The following is an 18452-nucleotide window of genomic DNA, read 5'->3' on the forward strand; positions in this document are numbered from 1 at the left end:
AGGAAACACACTGAAGAAGTTTCTCTAGTTTGGAGATTCATATTTTTTATCCTGGTATAAATAGTGTATGCAAATAATAGCACATAAAATAACTTATATTAAATATAATTTACATAGTACACATAATTTAATATATTACATAAATTGTATTATGTTATATATAAAATATATAAATATAAATAATATAAATAAATAATAGCTAACATTTATTGGATGTTTACTATGTGTTTGGTACTGTGGTAAGCATTTTACATATAAAATGTACATATTGTACATATGTACATATTGTTCTTTACTCATCACTAAAGCCCTATAAAAGTTTTATTCCAATTGTACAGATGAAGAAGATGAGGCCCAGGGGCATTAAGCAATTTTGCCATATGTTACAAAGCTGGTAACAGTAAAGCCAGGGCAAAACACATCCTGTGAGATACCAGCAACCTCGCTATAACTTTGCTGGTCTTCCTCAGAGACCTAATTGGGCCCTGTGTCAACCTCCCCTCAGCCATGGAACCAAATCCTCCTTTATACATTAGCTAATAATAAGACAACACTTTTAATGTAATGTTTGTTAGGAAAATGCAAAAACATGAGAAAAGAGGGAACCACAGGATGCTATTGACTAATTTTATATGGGCCTGAATATAAGGTATGGAAGCAGGTTTGGGTTATGGCAATGAAAATAAAACCACAGGAGAGAGAATAGGGAATAGGATGGGGCAGTCTGAGATGAAGACAAAGTATAAGTGGAAAAGGGGATTCTCTTAAGGACAAGACCTCCACTGGGAAATTCATAATGTGTTTTTCCAGCTGGTCTTGGTCCAATAAAATGTCTAGAAAGCAGTACTTCTCAGAGTGGAGTCTGTGGCCCAACTGCACTAGAAAAAATTGGATTAGTTTAAAATGCAGATTGCTGAGCCTCCAGTCAAGTGATACTTCTGAAGCAAAGTGTAAGAACCACTGCTCTAGGGGTTAGACACACCCTTTAAGAGAGAGAAGTGTCATGAAAAATGACATAGGGTGTGGGCAGGAAATGTGAACAGAATCGGGGAGACCTGATTGCCGAAGCCATAGCCTTAGTAATAGTGGTTTTGGGGATCAGAACAGGGTGGGTACATGAGAATTTCAGGCTGTTATCTCTAGTGCTATCTGGTCACCTCTCGGCTTCCTCTTCCTCCTGCCCACCGCTTCCTGAAGTTGCTGAGCACCCCGCCCACCCTGAGTTTGCTGAGCAGCCCCGGATTCCCAGAATCACAGGATGTAGGACCACTGTGCCATCATGTCCCACATGACCCCCTCTGCCTAGACCCTGCCCTGCTTCTGGATGTGAAGCTTTGGATGAGGCTATGAGAACCACTAAGGGCTGTTAAAGTTGGAGCTTCTAAACCACCAACCTGGAAAGTCACTATAAAAAAAATTCCTGGGGTCTTTAAGCAGTACAGAAAAAGCCCCAAAGAGGAAAAGATAATTTGTGAGTATAGAAAACCAACACTGAACATGTGAAAGTCAGTTTCCTAAATTCACTACTACTGATACCAAAAAAAGTGAAAAGATGACTTCTGATCAGGGTGTTGTCCAACTTTGCTGTAATACAAGTCTCTTTGCAATGAAAGAAAGGCCCAGGCTCCATAATCCCTTTAATGACAAGTCAGAGGCCTGAGGGAAGGGCAGTCACATTTCATAATGATTAATTAACTTGCATGAATTGCTACTTGAAGTAGGAAAGATTCCCAGAGAAATCATATTATTCTTTTTTTGACAATTCTCCAGAGGAAGGCAAGTATGAGCAAGATTTTAAACCACAGTGTGTTTTGTTCTCACAACTCACCATTGGCTGTTGTATTACCAATGACTTTAAAGATTCACATTAATTTTTCAGAACTTTTAGGGAGTACAAGAGAAAAAACAAATGTTATGTCAGTGGAACTAAATATCAGTGATATTAAATAGAATGCAGATTAGAGGCTGGTACACAGAACTGTACTTTTAAAAAATTCCATTACTTGTAATTAGGGGTTTCTGATTCCTTCACATTGAGATGAATTATAAATGTGTAGATTCATGGTTACTAAATCAGGTTAAACAGACACACAATGTTCCCTGAAATACTAATTAGTTTCAAGTTGTCCTCTGGATTCTTTTAATCTTCCTCATGTCCTATTCCTAATAAAGTATCATAGCTCTGTAGAATAAAACAATAATGTGTAAGAGTGTTATAATCTCTCTGAGGTTCACAATATTCACTAATAAAGAATAAAGATTATGCTTTTCTGTGAGGAAGTAATAATCTTCCGTGTTAGTTTCCTATTGTTACTTTTTTTCTTGTTACTTTAACAAGTTATTACAAACTTGAGCCACATAGCATGTGGCTTAAAACAATACAATTTATTATTTTATAATTCTGGAGGTGGGAAATCCAAAATTAGTATCACTGGGCTAAAGTTAAGATATCAGCAAGGTTATGTTCTTTCTGGAGGCTCTAGGAAAGAATCAGCTTCACTGCCTTTCCCAGATTCTAGAGGTTGCCCTCATTTCTTGGCTTGTGGCCCCATCTTCCATTTTCAAAGCCAGAAGCATAGTATCTTCCAATCTCTTTCTCTGACTTTGACCCTCCTGCCTTCTTGTAAGGACTCTTAGGATTTCATTTGGACCTACCCCTATAATCTAGGACAATTTCCCTATCTCAATCAAGTCCCTTTTGCTATATAAATTATATAAATATATATAAATGTATATTTGCAATATAAATATAATTCATACATAAATATTCCTTTGTGAATTTAATATAATTATAACAATTACATATAAATATAGCTAAATATAAATGTAGCAAATAAATATTTGCTATATAAATTATATAAATACATATAAACTCAAAGGTTCCAGGGATTGGGACATGGACATTTTTGGGGGGTAGAGAGGTCACTATTTGTCCTACCACATCTCCTCACCTATCTACCCCACTACCTATTATTGCAATTTTTACTAATCATTGTGATTTGATGCCAGCAAAGAAATCAAACTGTTTCTCTTAAGCAAAAAATGAATTATTGGAAAAATAGCTAGAAATCAGTAGGAGGGCCAGCAAAATGTTCATGAGTAGGATACAAGGGACAGCAGACCCAGAACCACAGCCAAAATTGAAGCCTGGAAAGAATCCGGTGAGGACACTGCAGCTGGCACTGTGGTCACGCCACTGCCTGCCCTGCCCTGCCTGGATGCCCCGTGGTGCAACTGTTACCAGACTCTGGATATAACTGCTACTATAAGTAATTTCCTGGAGCTGAGTGTTCTGTGCCAGTGGAGGAAGGAAAGCATCTGAGCAGGTAGGTTTAGGTCATCCACTTGTAGCTACTTTCTGGCAATGAAGAGAAGTCTTTGTTCCATTGAGGCTTCTACAGTGGGAAGCCTTACCTGCTTCTTCCCTGTTTTAGAATGCCCACAAAGAAGTACGTCCTGGTGTTGGACAACTTAAAAATGGCAAATGTCTACTAGACTATTCAGACTCAGGAATAGGCATGTGCTATGCTTGAGAGCAAAGTTGCACTTTTGAAGAATCTTAAACTACTGAGTAGGACTTGGAAGCTGCCCGTGCACATAGTTTGTTAGACCCCCTTCAGACCCCCTTCCTCTGTGTATTCCATGTGCCTTAGGAAAATTTCCTGGGTTGGCTGCTGCTTTTTTACTCTTTCCTCTTCTTAATCTTTTTCTTTAAACATGTGGTCACAATACATATATTTATCTTCCTTACCTTCTTCTCCCTGTGCATACCAAGTACTTAGAGCTGAGGAACATAAGCAAGAAGATAATCCCTTGAATACATCTAGGCGCACCCTCCTATCCTTAATATACAAGGATGACACTGTAACTCATGAAATGATTCATCGTCTAACTTGTTTTTCTAGTGTGGTAATGAGTTTGTTCTGACATATCATTTTCCCTGCCCTGGGCTTCGGGTGCCTATTTGATAGGTCTGGCCACTCTCTTCTGTTTTTGCCAACTAACTCAGACTAGTGTCAAATCCTTACCCTTAGCCCAATAATGTTGAATTCCAATCCTAGAACCAAATTAATCTGGGGAGATAGCACATAAACACTGTGAAACAGCTGAGATTATTAGAAGAAGGAGATTAGAAAGATAGAACCTAAGGAGATGTTTATGTTTTAAGAAAAATAACTTGAAAAACATACCCTTTGTCTCTTTTAATATGACTCCTCCTGTATCTAGAACCTAGTGAAAGAAAGATCTAGAAAGATCCCTGTACCAACTTTGGTCAAAGCCTTTAAGATGTAGGCTTCAGGTAGCATGACACCAGGACTGGTAAAAGCAAAAGTAAATAAAGAAGACTTATAAATGTTCATACCCTTTAGACCAGTAATTCCACTAACAGAAATCTAGCCTTAGGAAATAAAGAGAGATATGGAAAAAAAGATTTATGTACAATGATATTTATCCAAAAACTAATTATAGTAGTAAGAATTTGGAAACAATCTAATAATAGTAATAATAGCAATAACTAATGCTTGTTAAGCTTTTAATTTGTGTAAGGCACAGTACTAAGTGCTTAATATGAACTATTCCATTAGATCTCAGGGGGGAAGTGCTGTTACTATCCCATTTTACAAATGAAGACACTGGTTACAGAGGGGTTAAGCAACTGACCTAGAGCCATGCAACTCCAAGTGGTAGAGCCAGGATTTGAACTGAGTCTTATCTGAATCTAAAGATGGCATTTGAAACCACTAAGCTATACAGTTTCTCAATAGGACAAATATAGTACAAACAAATGAAATACAAATATAGTACAAACGTGATGAAATATTAAATTGCTATCAGTATGACAGTTTTGAACAATTTTTAATAAAATGAGGAAATATTCGTGACATAATATTGAAAGAAAGAAAAACCAAGACACAACATTTAGTAAAGAGCACAATTTCCACTAGGTACAAATATATACACACAAGACTGTTAACAAAAAAATGATTGCTTCTAGTTTGTGAACAAATATAAAATTGTACTTTCTTCTCCATACTCTTCCATACTTTTCAAGCATCCTATAATTAGTGTGCCTTGCTTGTAAAATCAAAGAAAATAGTTGACTTGTAGAAGGAAATAACTGTAGGCTGGAAGATTCTAGGAATCAGCGCTAAATGGGTCAGGCCAACTATAGCCCACTGTGGTGTGGGCTGGAGTCCTGCAAGGCCAGGCAGCTCTAATAAACCGTGGCCAGCCCCTGGAGGAGCAATGGCTGTCTTAGCACGGGAGCAGCTGGTTGCAGGGCTGACTGAGTTGTCCCATCTGGGGCCATGCTGCTGCAGAAGTGAGGTCATTAATTAATAGAGCCAGTGACTAGTACAAGCTAAGTGTCAGGACTGGATGGGAATTTTCACTCTTTGAGTCATCTATCCTTTTTACACCTTTGTTTCTTCATCCATGAAATGTGGACAATAGTATATTTTACCTGTTTAGGGTTAAATGACAGAAAGCATGTAAAGTCTAGTACATAACCTGGAGCATAATCAGTACTCAATGAAAGGTCACTTAAAAAGAATAATAAGGGCAGCCCGGGTGGCTCAGCGGTTTAGCGCTGCCTTCAGCCCAGGGTGTGATCCTGGAGACCTGGGATTGAGTCCCACATCGGGCTCCCTGCATGGAGCATTAGTTATTGCTATTATTACTATTAAGCCTAAGTCCCTGCTTCTCCCTCTGCCTGGGTCTCTCTCTCTCTCTCTCTCTCTCTGTGTGTGTGTGTGTGTGTGTCTGTGTGTCTCATGAATAAATAAATAAAAATCTTTAAAAAAAAAAAAGAATGATAAAACACACTTTGCCCCATGGTATAGGCATAGAAGGGAAGACTCAGGAGACAGATTTGGTATCATCCCTCAGAAACAGATGAAATACATTATGACTAAAACCAAGCACTTTTGAACAGATTTGATTAAAATAGGCTGGCATCTGATAGGGCACAGAATGTAGTTATATGTTTCTAGTCTTGTTCAAGAATGGAAACTACTTTTTTTGTTTAAAACTATTTTAAATTCCCTCTAAATTTTGTTTAAACACATTATCTTTGGAAAGACTAATTCTAAAGTCCAATACCAGTTTATATATGGTATATAAAAATTCTTATTAGAGATATCTCAAATGAGAGATATTTGAGTTTCTGAGTATCTTCAGGAGGTATATGCTGTGAGAGAAACAAACAGGGATAGAATTGTCTCATTATGGAGATAGGCCACAGATATTAATTTAATAATGAAAATATTATGAGATTTTTCTAGCACATTAGGCAATACACTGATGATTAGAGCTGATAGAAAACATTTTTTTTAGTTATAAAGGTTCTGAGTGTGTGTACATCATTCTGTGTTTGTGAATGCTTTTCTGTGTCAAAATACTTGGAAATACTATAAAATAGTAACAGCAAGTGGCTTAAGGGGATAGAATTAGGGATGGTTCTTTTTCTCACCATTTTTCCTCTTAAAATACTTTTCTCTCTTAAGGTTACTGCTTTTATAATGATAAATATTACATATGATTTAAAACAAATGACCTAGCCACTTGGAGGCAGTATACCATGAAGAATATAGTCTACATGGCTTCATTCCAGTCCTATGCTTAAAAATTTTGTCATTGGCTTGATTTCTTCTCTGACAATCTTGTTTATAAATTGTCTCACTTCAGATATCTGTTTCTTTGGGAAATTACTCTCTGACAATTAACCATCTCCTTTTAAATGGCTTTAATCTAATTTAAATTAATGCACCTGGTTGATTTGAAACTATAACAAAAAGACCCTGAAGGGTGATTGTGTTTATTCTCCTATTAGAGCTAATAAAGCCCTAGTTAGATATGAACATTATTTTTATATGAAGCAAATTAATAACTGAAGTTTAATTGCTAAATAATCACCTGTAGTTTATACAACAGAGTTAACCTGCATTAAAAGCCACAGCACCACATACTACTTTTAAATAAAAATGTTAATTTTAAAATAACGAAAGTGAAAACAAAAATAATCTAGCAACATATGATATAAAACCAAGATCTTGCCAAGTTGAAAATCATGTACATTTTAATACAATATTTCTAGTCTTAAAATTTCAGATGCAGACTCCTGCTGGGGCTCCCCAAGAATAAACCTCAGCCTACAAAATACTAATTTAGATGAATGAATCTGGCTAGTGACCATTGGGGCATAAGCTTGCTCCCAGAGTTTGATGGAACCAAATACTTGGGAACAAAAGAGACTTACTGAAGCATTAAGAAGCCAGAAAGAATTTCCAATCTGTCACAATTCACAGTGCAACATCTTCCTCTTGCTGTAAAGACAATAAAAACACAGGAAAGAACTTTTGGTTCTTCTTAAGTTTTCACCTTCTAAAATTCTCTACCCATTGTCTTAGAAAACTACTGAGCCTGTGCCTGCACCCAGATGGACCTTTTCCAAAAGTTTCCAAAGACCATAGGAACCTTTGTATTGAAACCCCATGATCTTTTTCTCAAAGAGAGCTATCTGGGTCACACAGCCTATTATATAAGCCGTGATATCATGGTGGCGATCAAGGCTCCCTCAAGTTATGATTTTTCCCTGCCCCCCCCCAAGTAATTCTTCAAAAAGAAAAAATGTGAACACTGAAATCAGAATAACTGAACAAATAGGAGCTTGAGGCATTCTTGGGAATTCAGAGCTTAGAACTGTTTTCAGGAATATCTTTTGTCAGCTGGAAGAATAGTATCCTTGAAGTCACCTCTGGAAGCTTTTAATTATCAGGAGGGAGGAAATGGGTATGAAAGCTCCAGGACTCTTGGGTTCAAACTGAAAGTGGGTTAGCTGCCAAGACTGCTCACCACACCCTGGTCAGAAGCTTTCATTAGCCATGTCCTGACAGTCTTTATGACTAGACAGGGCTGGCCAGGATCTTCGCCAGTGGGAAAGGAGCAGAGGGAAGTCATTAGTAGCATTCCACCCCTGTGCTATAACCTCAAAGTGTCTGCTAATCAAAATTGGGCTTCTTATATAGAGCCAAGATACTGTTCGCCAGCAGTATCTCAAGGATTATGCAAAGGCAAAAGTGACGTATCTGGGAGGCTCTTAAGGAAACCTAAACTTTATTGCATCATTTATTGGAAGGAATCAAGTAGAGACCTGTTGTGCATTTTTTTGGTCAGTGAATTAAATAAAGCTCCTTGGTATTCTTTGCCTAGAAGCCTCATGAAATTAGAGGATACACCATGAAGTTTAACAAACTCTAGGCAGTTTTTATTGTCCTTTCAGTGTTTCCTTCTTTAGGCTTTGCCCAACTAAATAAAAAGATGAAAAGACACACATACTCGAAGGCCTTTCCTTTTATTCCACTTTCAAGCCTATTAAAGTATACTTTAATCATCTCCAAACAAGTGAAGAAACTCTTTTAGGAATTTGGGTAACCTGAATGCAAAATGAAGAAGCTCACCCTATTTTCTTTTTGTTTAAGTTCCCCAGGTCACAGTGAAATCATTCCAACATGATACTCAGAATTCTGAGCTTCTGATTGCTTCCATCTTTAAAGGACATCTTACTTCTGGTAAGAAAATGCTACTTAGGTTTTCTGAGTAGTCTTTACTAATTATCCATTTGAATCTTCCAACTGAAAAATCATGTCAGGCATAAACTTCTTGATAATAAGATATGTCGTATGCTTACTATAGAGAAATAATAAAGATCCACTTAAAACTGAATGTCAGGAATGGTTTAGGTGGACTTTGCCAGCTTTTGATATGGGGTAGATACATTTTCATTTCAATGGGTGCTGAGGTTCAAGACACCAAAACTCCTTCTTAAAAAACATTATTTGAGTATGTACCATGTGCTAGGAAGTTGTATACATCATTTGTCCAATTTTCAAAACAACCAAGGGAGACAAGTATTATATATCTATTTTATAGATAGGAAAACTGGAGCTCAGAGAGGCTGAGAAACTTGTCCAAGGTCACACTAAGTGACAGACTAAAATTCAAATCCTGTTTTTCAAATCCTGAAATCTGTGTTCTTTCTCTTGTACAAATCAGTTCCTGTTTTGTTAGTAGGATTCAGTACTTTCCTTTGATGATCTTACCTAAATGTTTTAGGCATAAAAAATTATGAGATCAGGTTGTGCAATGGACAAATATAACTCTAAATAGAAATTTCAAATTGAAAAACTTTAGGTGTAACTATTTCACCTCTGACCACTAGTAGACCATTTATCTCCCCGAATAGAAATCTGGCAGGAATAGTATCAGAATCTTTGAAGACTGCATTGACATTCTTCAGACTTTCATTCACTTATTCAACAAATATTCATTAAACAACTACTGTGTGCCAGGCACTGTTTTGGGTGGGGAATCAGCAGTGAAAAAAAAAAAGAATATGGCCCCTATCTTCATGGAGCTTCCATTTTAGACAGATCAGGAGAAAAACAATAAACAGAACAAGAAGACAAGAATCAGGTGGAAGTTAAGTATTATAAAGAAACATGAAGCAAGGTGAGGCCGCTCTGAATGTGTACATGAAAATCAATAAACCAAATGCTTAGGCCCAGTTCAGATCCCTAATTACAGATGCCTACCCAGGCCTGCACCTTGATATTTCTGTGGGAACTAGGGAGGCCAGGAGCTTACAGCAGCTCTATTAGATAGGTGTTATGATCTCTATTTTACAGAAGAGGAAATCTGAGTTTCAGCAAGCTTATAATTATGCCTTGAGGCTACAGGGCTGTCAAAGAGCAGAACCCAATATGAACCCACGTATCTCCAGTTGTCTCTTGATCACTCTGCTGTATCTATCTTTATACCCCTATGCCTGGCCTCCTGGCCCCATTTTATTGTGGGAATTCTCTATTCTCTCCCAGGCATTAATACCCAAAGATATGTGACACCCCCTACCTCCCACTAGTTGTGTGAAATCTTTAGCAATAGAGTTTTAGTTCTAGAAAAACACTAATTCCATATCCCCCTTGGCACTTTGTTTTTGTTTTTGTTTTTTTTAAGTCTTAATTATTTGAGAGAGAGAGAGAGAGAGAGAGAGAGAGAGAGAGAACATGCTGAGGAGTGTGAGCTGGGGGAGGAGCAGTGGGAGAGAGAAAGAGAAAATCCTCAAACAGACTCCCTGCTGAGCACGGAGTCCAGAGTCCAATGTGCAGGCTGGATGTGGGCTGGTTGTGGGGCTTGATCCCAGGACCCTGAGATCATGACCTGAACCAAAGTCAGATGCTTAACCAACTGAGGCACCCAGTCCCCACTCCCCATCTCTGGCCCCTGGACTTTGGAGTAAGCTAAGCTACAGTAGCCTGGTCCGTGCACATCAGTTGGCTTTAGGAGAGGGACCAGGCAGCTTGGAGACCCCCAAGTGTCTGTTGGGTACAGGTGGGAAATAATGAGGGTAGAGCCAGTGAAGTGTCTGCCACATGGTAAGTATCTGATAAACATTTGGTAAAGAGAGTGAGAAAGAAAGGAATAAGGATGGAAAGGAGGCCAATACCCATCATCACTCAGAACAAACTCCAGCATGATAGTTATGTCTCAATGATAGTCTATATTTGAAAATAGAAAACAAGATTTTTTTTCATGTACTAGGGAGAAAATGTGATGAGCCTCATAGGTAACATGTGTTGAATATATCATGTTAATTATTTAAAGATTAGGGGTGATTAATTGATGCTTCAAAGTGCAAGAAAATAATTGTTTTTAAGATAAAATGTAAGTGCAAGTTATATAGCAATTTAAATTTCCTTCTTATATATTGTTTTAAGTAGAGCAAATATCCTTTCTCAGCAGAAGAAAATTCATGAACAATAAATTTTGAAGAATGGTGACAAGTGCTATATAACTTCTATCTTACTCAAAAGGTTCAAAAGAAAACCCCCCAAAAAAACCTCAGTCGTGATTGTGGCCAGTTTTAGAGTCTGTTACCAGCAACTGGGAATTCTCACTTGTGTCAGACAAAACAAACGAGGTACATCACTAAACCCTTTTATATAAAATATGCATGCACAAGCTCAGAAAAAGTGGGAAATGCTAACCACATTTGCCAGAGCTGCATTTCTAGAAACCCACTGATACCAAATACATACGGCCCAATTTTCTCAGGAAAAAAGGTATTGTTGTGCAGTTTGGAAGGACAGTCACTGTAAACACAGCCCAACATAAAAGCTAAATATGTTCTCCCCTTCCCTTTTTCCTTTGAGATTAATGACTTTTGCTTTGTGCTGAGTAGAGGAAACAATGATTCTGACATCCCATAGACACTAATCCTTAGCTAAAGTTATTTTTTTTTCTTCAGACAACAGGCAACAAGACATTGGACTTTTATTGGGAATGATCTTCTTTGCTGTTATGTTGTCAATTCTTTCTTTGATTGGGATATTTAACAGATCAATCCGAACTGGGTAGGTTTCTGTAGAATTTCTGTTTTCTGACTTAGACCACATGTAGCCAATCTAGTCAATTCAGTTATTTACTAGGAAAACCCATCAACATTTTTAATCAGAGAAAGAAAAAAATTAAAGGAACAGTGTTCAGTGATTACCGATTTATGCCAACCACCTGACCCATGTTGTTCATTTAATCCTCCTGGTGACCTCCAGGAAAACCCAAAGGCCTATTTTACAGATCACTTACTTTAGGCTTCAAGAGGTTAACTGGTCAGCCCATGGTCACTAAGCATTAAGCCAGGGACCTAGACCCAGCTGACATCACAACCCATGTTCTCTCCTTCACTACACAGCCTGCTCACTACGCCTGGATTCTTTTAAATGGTTAGGTCCTAACCGGCCTCGAATTCTACCCAAACAAATCCTCTGAATCAGCATGAATGAAGAGAAGTGTGGCAACCTCTGAATTTGTTACTTTGATACCAGTTGTGTGGGTGTTTTAGCATCCAGCTCCCAGGTCCATTCTCATTGGCCCCTTTCAATCACTGTTTTCCAATATGGAATTAGTAAAGATCTATGCCTGCTATGGATAAATGAGACCTTGCAGAAAACAAAGCCTTCAATTTCCTAAGTTTATTAGATGTGTTGAGTATTTCTAATCTGTTAATAGACTGGAGTTGTTTGATGTGGCAAACAACTGTAAGCTAATGACTCACAAATTTTAATCATACAAATTTCTTTGCCTAACCGGCACTGAGTTTCTCTTTTTTGCCATTACTTGCTTCATGAGGATACTCTTTCTTTCTTTTAAATGTATAATCAAAAGGCAATAAGATTTAGAATGAGCAAGTCTGAGTAAGGTACACTTGTGATTTTTTTAAAATTAAGCTGTAAAATTAGGCTTTTTCTCAGAAGTCAGTAATATTTCAAAATTAACTTACCCATTAATAAATATATCCCTGATATCATTATGAGATGGGCAAACTAATACAAAACTCTGCTTTAAAAATATACTTGATTATAAGGCTCCTACCAACATCTTAATGTTTGAACTTGTATGACATAAAAATATTAAATTTGTTATTGTTCAAAGATACTATGAAATTTTAAATAGCATTAAGTTTGTTATTAATAACCTAAAAATTAATTTTCAGTTGGCAATGACAAATAGGACAATGAAAATAGGACAATTTTTTGCTAATTATTTAAATAAGTATTCTTTTTAAAAAGATAAATGAAACGAGATAATTTGAATGCAACTATTTTACATATAAGCAGACACTGCTATTTACTATAATTATACATTACTTATAAAAGCCTTACTTCAGAAACAAAACTGGAAAACCAAGGGCAAAACGTTTTAAAATGAAACCAAGAATGGGTAGACCTATATGTGTGTGTGTATACATAAATGTTCTCACTATATCAGCATGCTGTATAAAAACTTTTCTGTAACAGCATCAACTTACTAATTTGGTCTAATTTTAGGTATAGAAGGAGAGTGTGAATTAGTAAAAAAGCTGAATCATAAAACATTGTATAAATATGTGTAAAGAAATTATTTTTACCCTACAGTTCAAGGTCAAATTGAGTGAGCAAAGTTCAGTTAGCATTTTGGTTTTTACCCAGTAAAAGTTCTTAGAAAACCTGCTTAAACAGATAAACAAGGCTGGTCTATTGTGAACAGGTACGTTGTTTACAGGTAAAAATGTGCCAGAGATCAGTGTAGTCTAAGTCCCTGTTACAACCTCTGCCCAAATCAATTTGTACTATAAATGCAGGACGTGCTCCTAACACAGTGGCAGTGCCAAGGGTGGCTTGGGGAAGAAGTGGGGTGCTCACGGCTTCTCCCTTTTCTTTACATCACCCCAAACCAGTGGTCCTTACTAAGCACACAAGCCTAAGTAAAAACCAGTATTCTCACTGTGCCATACAATTGCAGGACAACTTCTCCAGCTTCCTACTCTAACCACATAATGTTTGGAGCTACCCCTAATCCCCTCAACCCTATATGGAATCAGTACAAATTCAGAATTAGAGGAGCTAGAATTACACAGTTTTATTATATGGTATTCTCTTCTTCAATATTCTTCTGTGGCTATAGTCGACTTGGAAAGCTCTATAAAATATCCCCTACATTTTCCAAACCTTTCCACAGTGATATCTGCCCATAATGGTTAGCCATATGTAACAGGCATACAGTTTTACTTCCCGGGTGGTTCTCCCACTTACCTTGAATCTAGTGTGAGTGTTTTGAAATGTTCTGGCTCGTTAGAGAAAAGCAGAGCAATAGAGAGAGGAGGAAAATCTGAAAAGATATTTAGTCAACTTCCCACTTAACTTTCTAAAGTAAGAGGTGGAAATCTGCCTCAGGAAGTTTAATCTTTATTATGCATTCCATTCCAGTTGATTTCCTGGTCTCTTATGTGATTGCCTGTACCAATCTTTAAGTAAAATGTTTCTTCTAATGTGTCATTTTTATTTCCTAGAATTAAAAGAAGAATCTTATTGCTAATACCAAAGTGGCTTCATGAAGATATTCCTAATATGGAAAATAGTAAAGTTGTAAAAATGTTACAGGTAACCAAACAACATCACATAAAACCTAAGTGGCTGCTAAGACTAAGAGTGCAATCCAATAATTAGAATAGAATTTCTGTTTAAATAAATGTGTGTACGTTTTAGTATAATTGTATAAACATATGTCAAAACAGAATATACACATTTCAAATTATACTTAAGAGAGATGAGGGAATAAAGTTTAGGGAAGGAAAGAGAAGGAAGAAAGAAACAATGTTATCGAAAAGGGAAAAGAGAAGGGGAAGTTTGTGGGCCAGGTGTCAGTCACCTGCTGGCCAATAGCTGATAGATGACTTCAGGGAGAGACAGAAGGAGAAGGGCAGAAAAGCTCAATAAAATGAGGCTCAAAGACACAAAGGGGCTTCTGTTTTACATAAGATTGGAGAATCAGGTGAGATCTGCTTCAGTCCTGAGGTTCAAAGGATTGGAGAAAATAAGTGTGAGAGGACTGTGGGAGATAATGTTACCAGGGCTGGGCCAGGTTTCCAACACAAAATGAAGAGAAAGATGTTCTGGAAATACTGGAGACTACAGGGGACTTTTCTAAATATGGAGGAACTGCTGCTGATTATGGAGGAGGGGAAAGATTCTGCTCTGTGTGCTCTTTCTACTTTTTGGTACTCTGCTTTCACCATTAAGGGGCTCAAAACCCAGTTGATGGGACAGACTCATCACCCAAGCATTGCAGTGCAGTGATGTAACTGCAGTGACCAAACATGATAGGGATATAGAGGAAGCATATAGAAAAATGAGGAGTTGCTTACGAGAAACAAAAAACATTCAAAAGAGAGGACAGCATGAGCAAAAGCACAGAGTGAGAAGAGCATGTTAGTTGTTGCTTTACTGAAAAGCTTGATATGAGGAGTGACTGGTATGTTGCTGGAGTGGTGATCAGATCACAGAAGGTCTCATTATAGAACCCAGGCTTCATTCTGTTAACAATAGTGTTCAAACTTTTAAAAAGTTTTTTTCAGCCTAGAAACCCTTTGTTCTTTTCTTTTTTTCATGAGTGGAGGGGAAGGGGCAGAGAGAGAGGGAGAGAATCTTAAGCAGGGTCCACGCTCAGCACAGAGACCAACATGGGGCTCAATCTTACAACCCTGAGATCATGAGCCAAAACCAAGACTTGGACACTTAACTGACTGAGCCACCCAGGCACCCCTAGAAACCCTTTGTTCTAAAGATGTGAGAAAGACAAATATTTATAAAACAAATAAAAGTGGTTTTGTTTGAGACTCTAATGAGCCTGTTATCCAATTCCTTACCAAACTCCAGAGAAGTCCCTAAGGTAGTAGTTCTCAGCCTTGGTTGCCTATTGGAATCCTGATGCCCCAGTCACATCCCAGGATCTCTAGGGGAGGGAGGGCATGGGGAGATGCAGGCATCGGTATTATCCAAAGTTTTCCAAGTGATTCCACTATGCAGCTGAGGTTGAGAACACTGTTAAGGGGTTGAAAACTACTGCTAATGACAATGAGGAGTTAACGAAGGGCAGTTCCATTGGAACAGACCAGGCTCTACAAGAGAGGCAGAAGAGGAGGGTCAGAGAATGAGTAATGCATCAAGAAGCAAGGATCCATGGTGCTGGCCACTTTGTAGAGGGTCTATATTCCACGGAATGTGACAAGGGGGAGGTCACTGGTGAATTCAGAAGTGCTTAGGAAGTGAGGAAGCAGAAGCTGAGAATGAAAACATTCTTCTAAAAGGGAAGTAGAGAAGCTACGCTGACACAAGGTCAGCTCTTGTATCCTTATGCAATGAAGGAACAACAGTAGCTTCACAGGGATGTGAATCAGAAGTATGTTTATACTAAATTGGACAGGCTTAAGAACAACTACGACTACAGAGAAAGAGGGAATATTGATCAAACAAGACTGTGAAGAAGAGGGGAGGGGATGGCCGAACGGGATGAAGTAGAAAGGTTTGTTTGTCTTAGGCAAAGGGAGGATTCCTGTTTCTGGATACTTGAAGATGAGAAAGGGTGTGCACGTGGCTGATTTTGAAGGAGGTAATGTTGCCTACCAGTAGTGGAGGCATGATCACAACCAGACCCACATATGTAACAAAGTACATAGTTATCAAGTAACTGAAGGACAAGCATATATTCATCAAACTACCGATAATAAATACTGTAATCTTGATATTCTTTCCACTTGGTAGTTCTATCTTGTTCCCCACTATTATCCAAGGGAACTGGGGATTATCTGTGGCTCAGAGAATGGTCCCTGACCTTGTGATAGTCAGATCCTCTTCTTCCTTTATTGTCTTCACTCTGGAATGATCCCTGTTGCTCTTCTGTGTCCTTCACTGTGTTCTGACTTCCACCTACATCACTCAGTGGCCAGTCCCAAGTATGGAAAACGCCTCCTTCTATGGAACACAGCCACTTTGCATTCTTCATTACTTATAACATATCTAGTTTCTTTGGCTTTTATCTGACATTTGACTACCTGTCTGCCCTTTCCAACCCAAACCTGACATGTTCCCAAAGGAGGCTGAGCCTGAAGAAAATTTGAACAATGCTTCATTCTGCTTTAGTCAAGCTCTTCCTTTTTGCCAAACTTCCTTCCCATTCTGGGCTCCTAGGAATTAGAAATGAACCTTCAGATGAAGTTTTGTTTTCTACCCAAAGACTAAGGGGGTAGTGTTCTAGTCAGCTTAGACTGCTATAACAGAATACCAGAGACTGGATGGCTTAAGCAACAAACATTATTTCTCACAGTCCTGAAGGCTGTTAAGTCCAAGATTAAGACACAGGCAGGCTGAGTTCCTGGTGAGAGCTCTCCTGCAGATGGCCACCATCTTGCAGTATCCTCACAGGGCAGAAGGAGAGATCACAATCTCATGTGTCTTCTTGGAAGGGCACTAATTCTATTCATGAAAGTTCCACATTCATGACCTAATTACCCATCAAAGGCTCCACCTCTTACTATCATCACACTAGGGATTAGGGCTTCAACAGAAATTCTGGAGGAACACAAACACTCAGTCCATGGCAAGTGGCTATAATTTTATAACAGCATTGGGTGGGAGTTATTTGCCAGCCACCAGCTGCAAGGCCTTGAGTCATTTTCTCACCCAGAAGAGTCATCAGGGTTTTATACAAATAAAAACTTTCTTTACCAACCCTCCTGTTCATATCTGAAGTGTGAGTAGCTGCACACCGTGAGAACCTCAGCACCAAGCATTTATTACTACATTATTTGAAAATAGAAACAAAACAAGATTATCCCATGTTCCTTTTTTTTTATTTAAGCAGAGATATTTTCTCATAGTAAGGCTCCATGATATTAAGAAATATTCCAACTTATTAAACTTCCAAATATTAAAAGGTACTGAAATAATATGCAAGTTAATGTGCAAGATATGTCTTTCTCTTTAAAAATTTTAAACCAAGACATGTTCTTAAAACAGAGACTATTTTTATTATTCCTCTCTTTAGTCTTCTTGTGGGAGCATTTAATAAAGATTTGGAATTGAGCAGGATAACAAAAGGAGGAAATTGTATGGGAAGAGAAACAATATCAGAAGAGGGAGGGGAAAAAGAAAACAGAATTCCAGTCTTTATTTAATTATCCAGTTAGCTCCTTTAAATACCTTTTGTACAATAAAAACAAAATCTTTCTTCCTAGAAACAAAGTGAATTTATGAATAATAATTCCAGTGAACAGGTCCTATATGCTGATCCAGTGATTACAGAGATAGAAATCGTTCTCCCAGAAGAACACAAACCCACAGACTACAAGACGGAAAAGAATACAGGATCCCTGGAGACAAGAGACTGCCTGCAAAACTCACTACTCACCAACACTACAGTTGTGTATATTCCTGGTCTCAGCACTGGGTATAAACCCCAGATTTCGAATTTTCTCACTGGAGGAAACCATCTCAGCAAAAAAGATGAAACATCTTCCTCAACTCTCAAACCACTGGCTGATTCCTCAGACCTGGGGGGAGATGCCAGGTTTAAAAAATACCCTAATTTTGCTTTTTCTGTCTCAAGTATGAATTCGCTAAGCAACACACTATTTCTTGAAGAATTAAGCCTCATTTTAAATCAAGGAGAAAGAAGTCCTCTGGACATGCAAAATTCAGTTGAGGGAGAAACAACCATGCTCTTGGAAAATGCTTCACCCAACGAAACTATTCCAGAACAGACCCTTTTGCCTGATGAATTTGTTTCCTGTTTGGGGATCATGAATGAGGAGTTGCCATCTATTAATTCTTATTTTCCACAAAACATTTTGGAAAACCACTTCAATACAATTTCACTCTTGGAAAAGTAAAGCTGCATAGTCAAAGCTAACATGGGAAAGCTGCCTTGCAATCTGTAGCTGGATCTCCTCCTCAATATAAATTTAATTCTATCCTATTTTTTAAAGTTAGAGAGTTAAGATCCAAAGATAGAACATATTTCACAGTCACAAAGGAAGCACTAATATTAGGTACACCTTCTGTATTTTAAAAAAGTATCAA

General features: G+C 37.9%; 2 protein-coding genes across 4 annotated transcripts in view; one reads left to right on the forward strand and one right to left on the reverse strand.

Annotated features, from left to right (window-relative positions):
* The window catches only part of IL23R (interleukin 23 receptor), a 60672-nt gene extending 42410 nt beyond the window's left edge, over positions 1-18262 (forward strand). Inside the window, exons 8-11 of the mRNA XM_055306253.1 lie at positions 8481-8570; positions 11306-11411; positions 13886-13976; positions 17609-18262. Of these exons, the coding sequence (XP_055162228.1) occupies positions 8481-8570; positions 11306-11411; positions 13886-13976; positions 17609-18262 (941 nt within the window). The remainder of the gene's footprint in view (positions 1-8480; positions 8571-11305; positions 11412-13885; positions 13977-17608) is intronic.
* LOC129497394 (ESX-1 secretion-associated protein EspI-like) overlaps positions 1-18452 on the reverse strand; it is a 97564-nt gene that overhangs the window by 39526 nt on the left and 39586 nt on the right. Inside the window, exon 3 of one of the 3 annotated variants that reach the window (XM_055306255.1) lies at positions 7259-7325. The exons of the other annotated variants lie outside the window; for them this stretch is intronic. Coding sequence (XP_055162230.1) covers positions 7259-7325 — 67 coding nt within the window. The remainder of the gene's footprint in view (positions 1-7258; positions 7326-18452) is intronic. 3 annotated transcript variants of the gene reach the window in all.

Source organism: Nyctereutes procyonoides, unplaced genomic scaffold (assembly GCF_905146905.1).
Source record: "Nyctereutes procyonoides isolate TBG_1078 unplaced genomic scaffold, NYPRO_anot_genome, whole genome shotgun sequence".
NCBI lineage: Eukaryota > Metazoa > Chordata > Mammalia > Carnivora > Canidae > Nyctereutes > Nyctereutes procyonoides.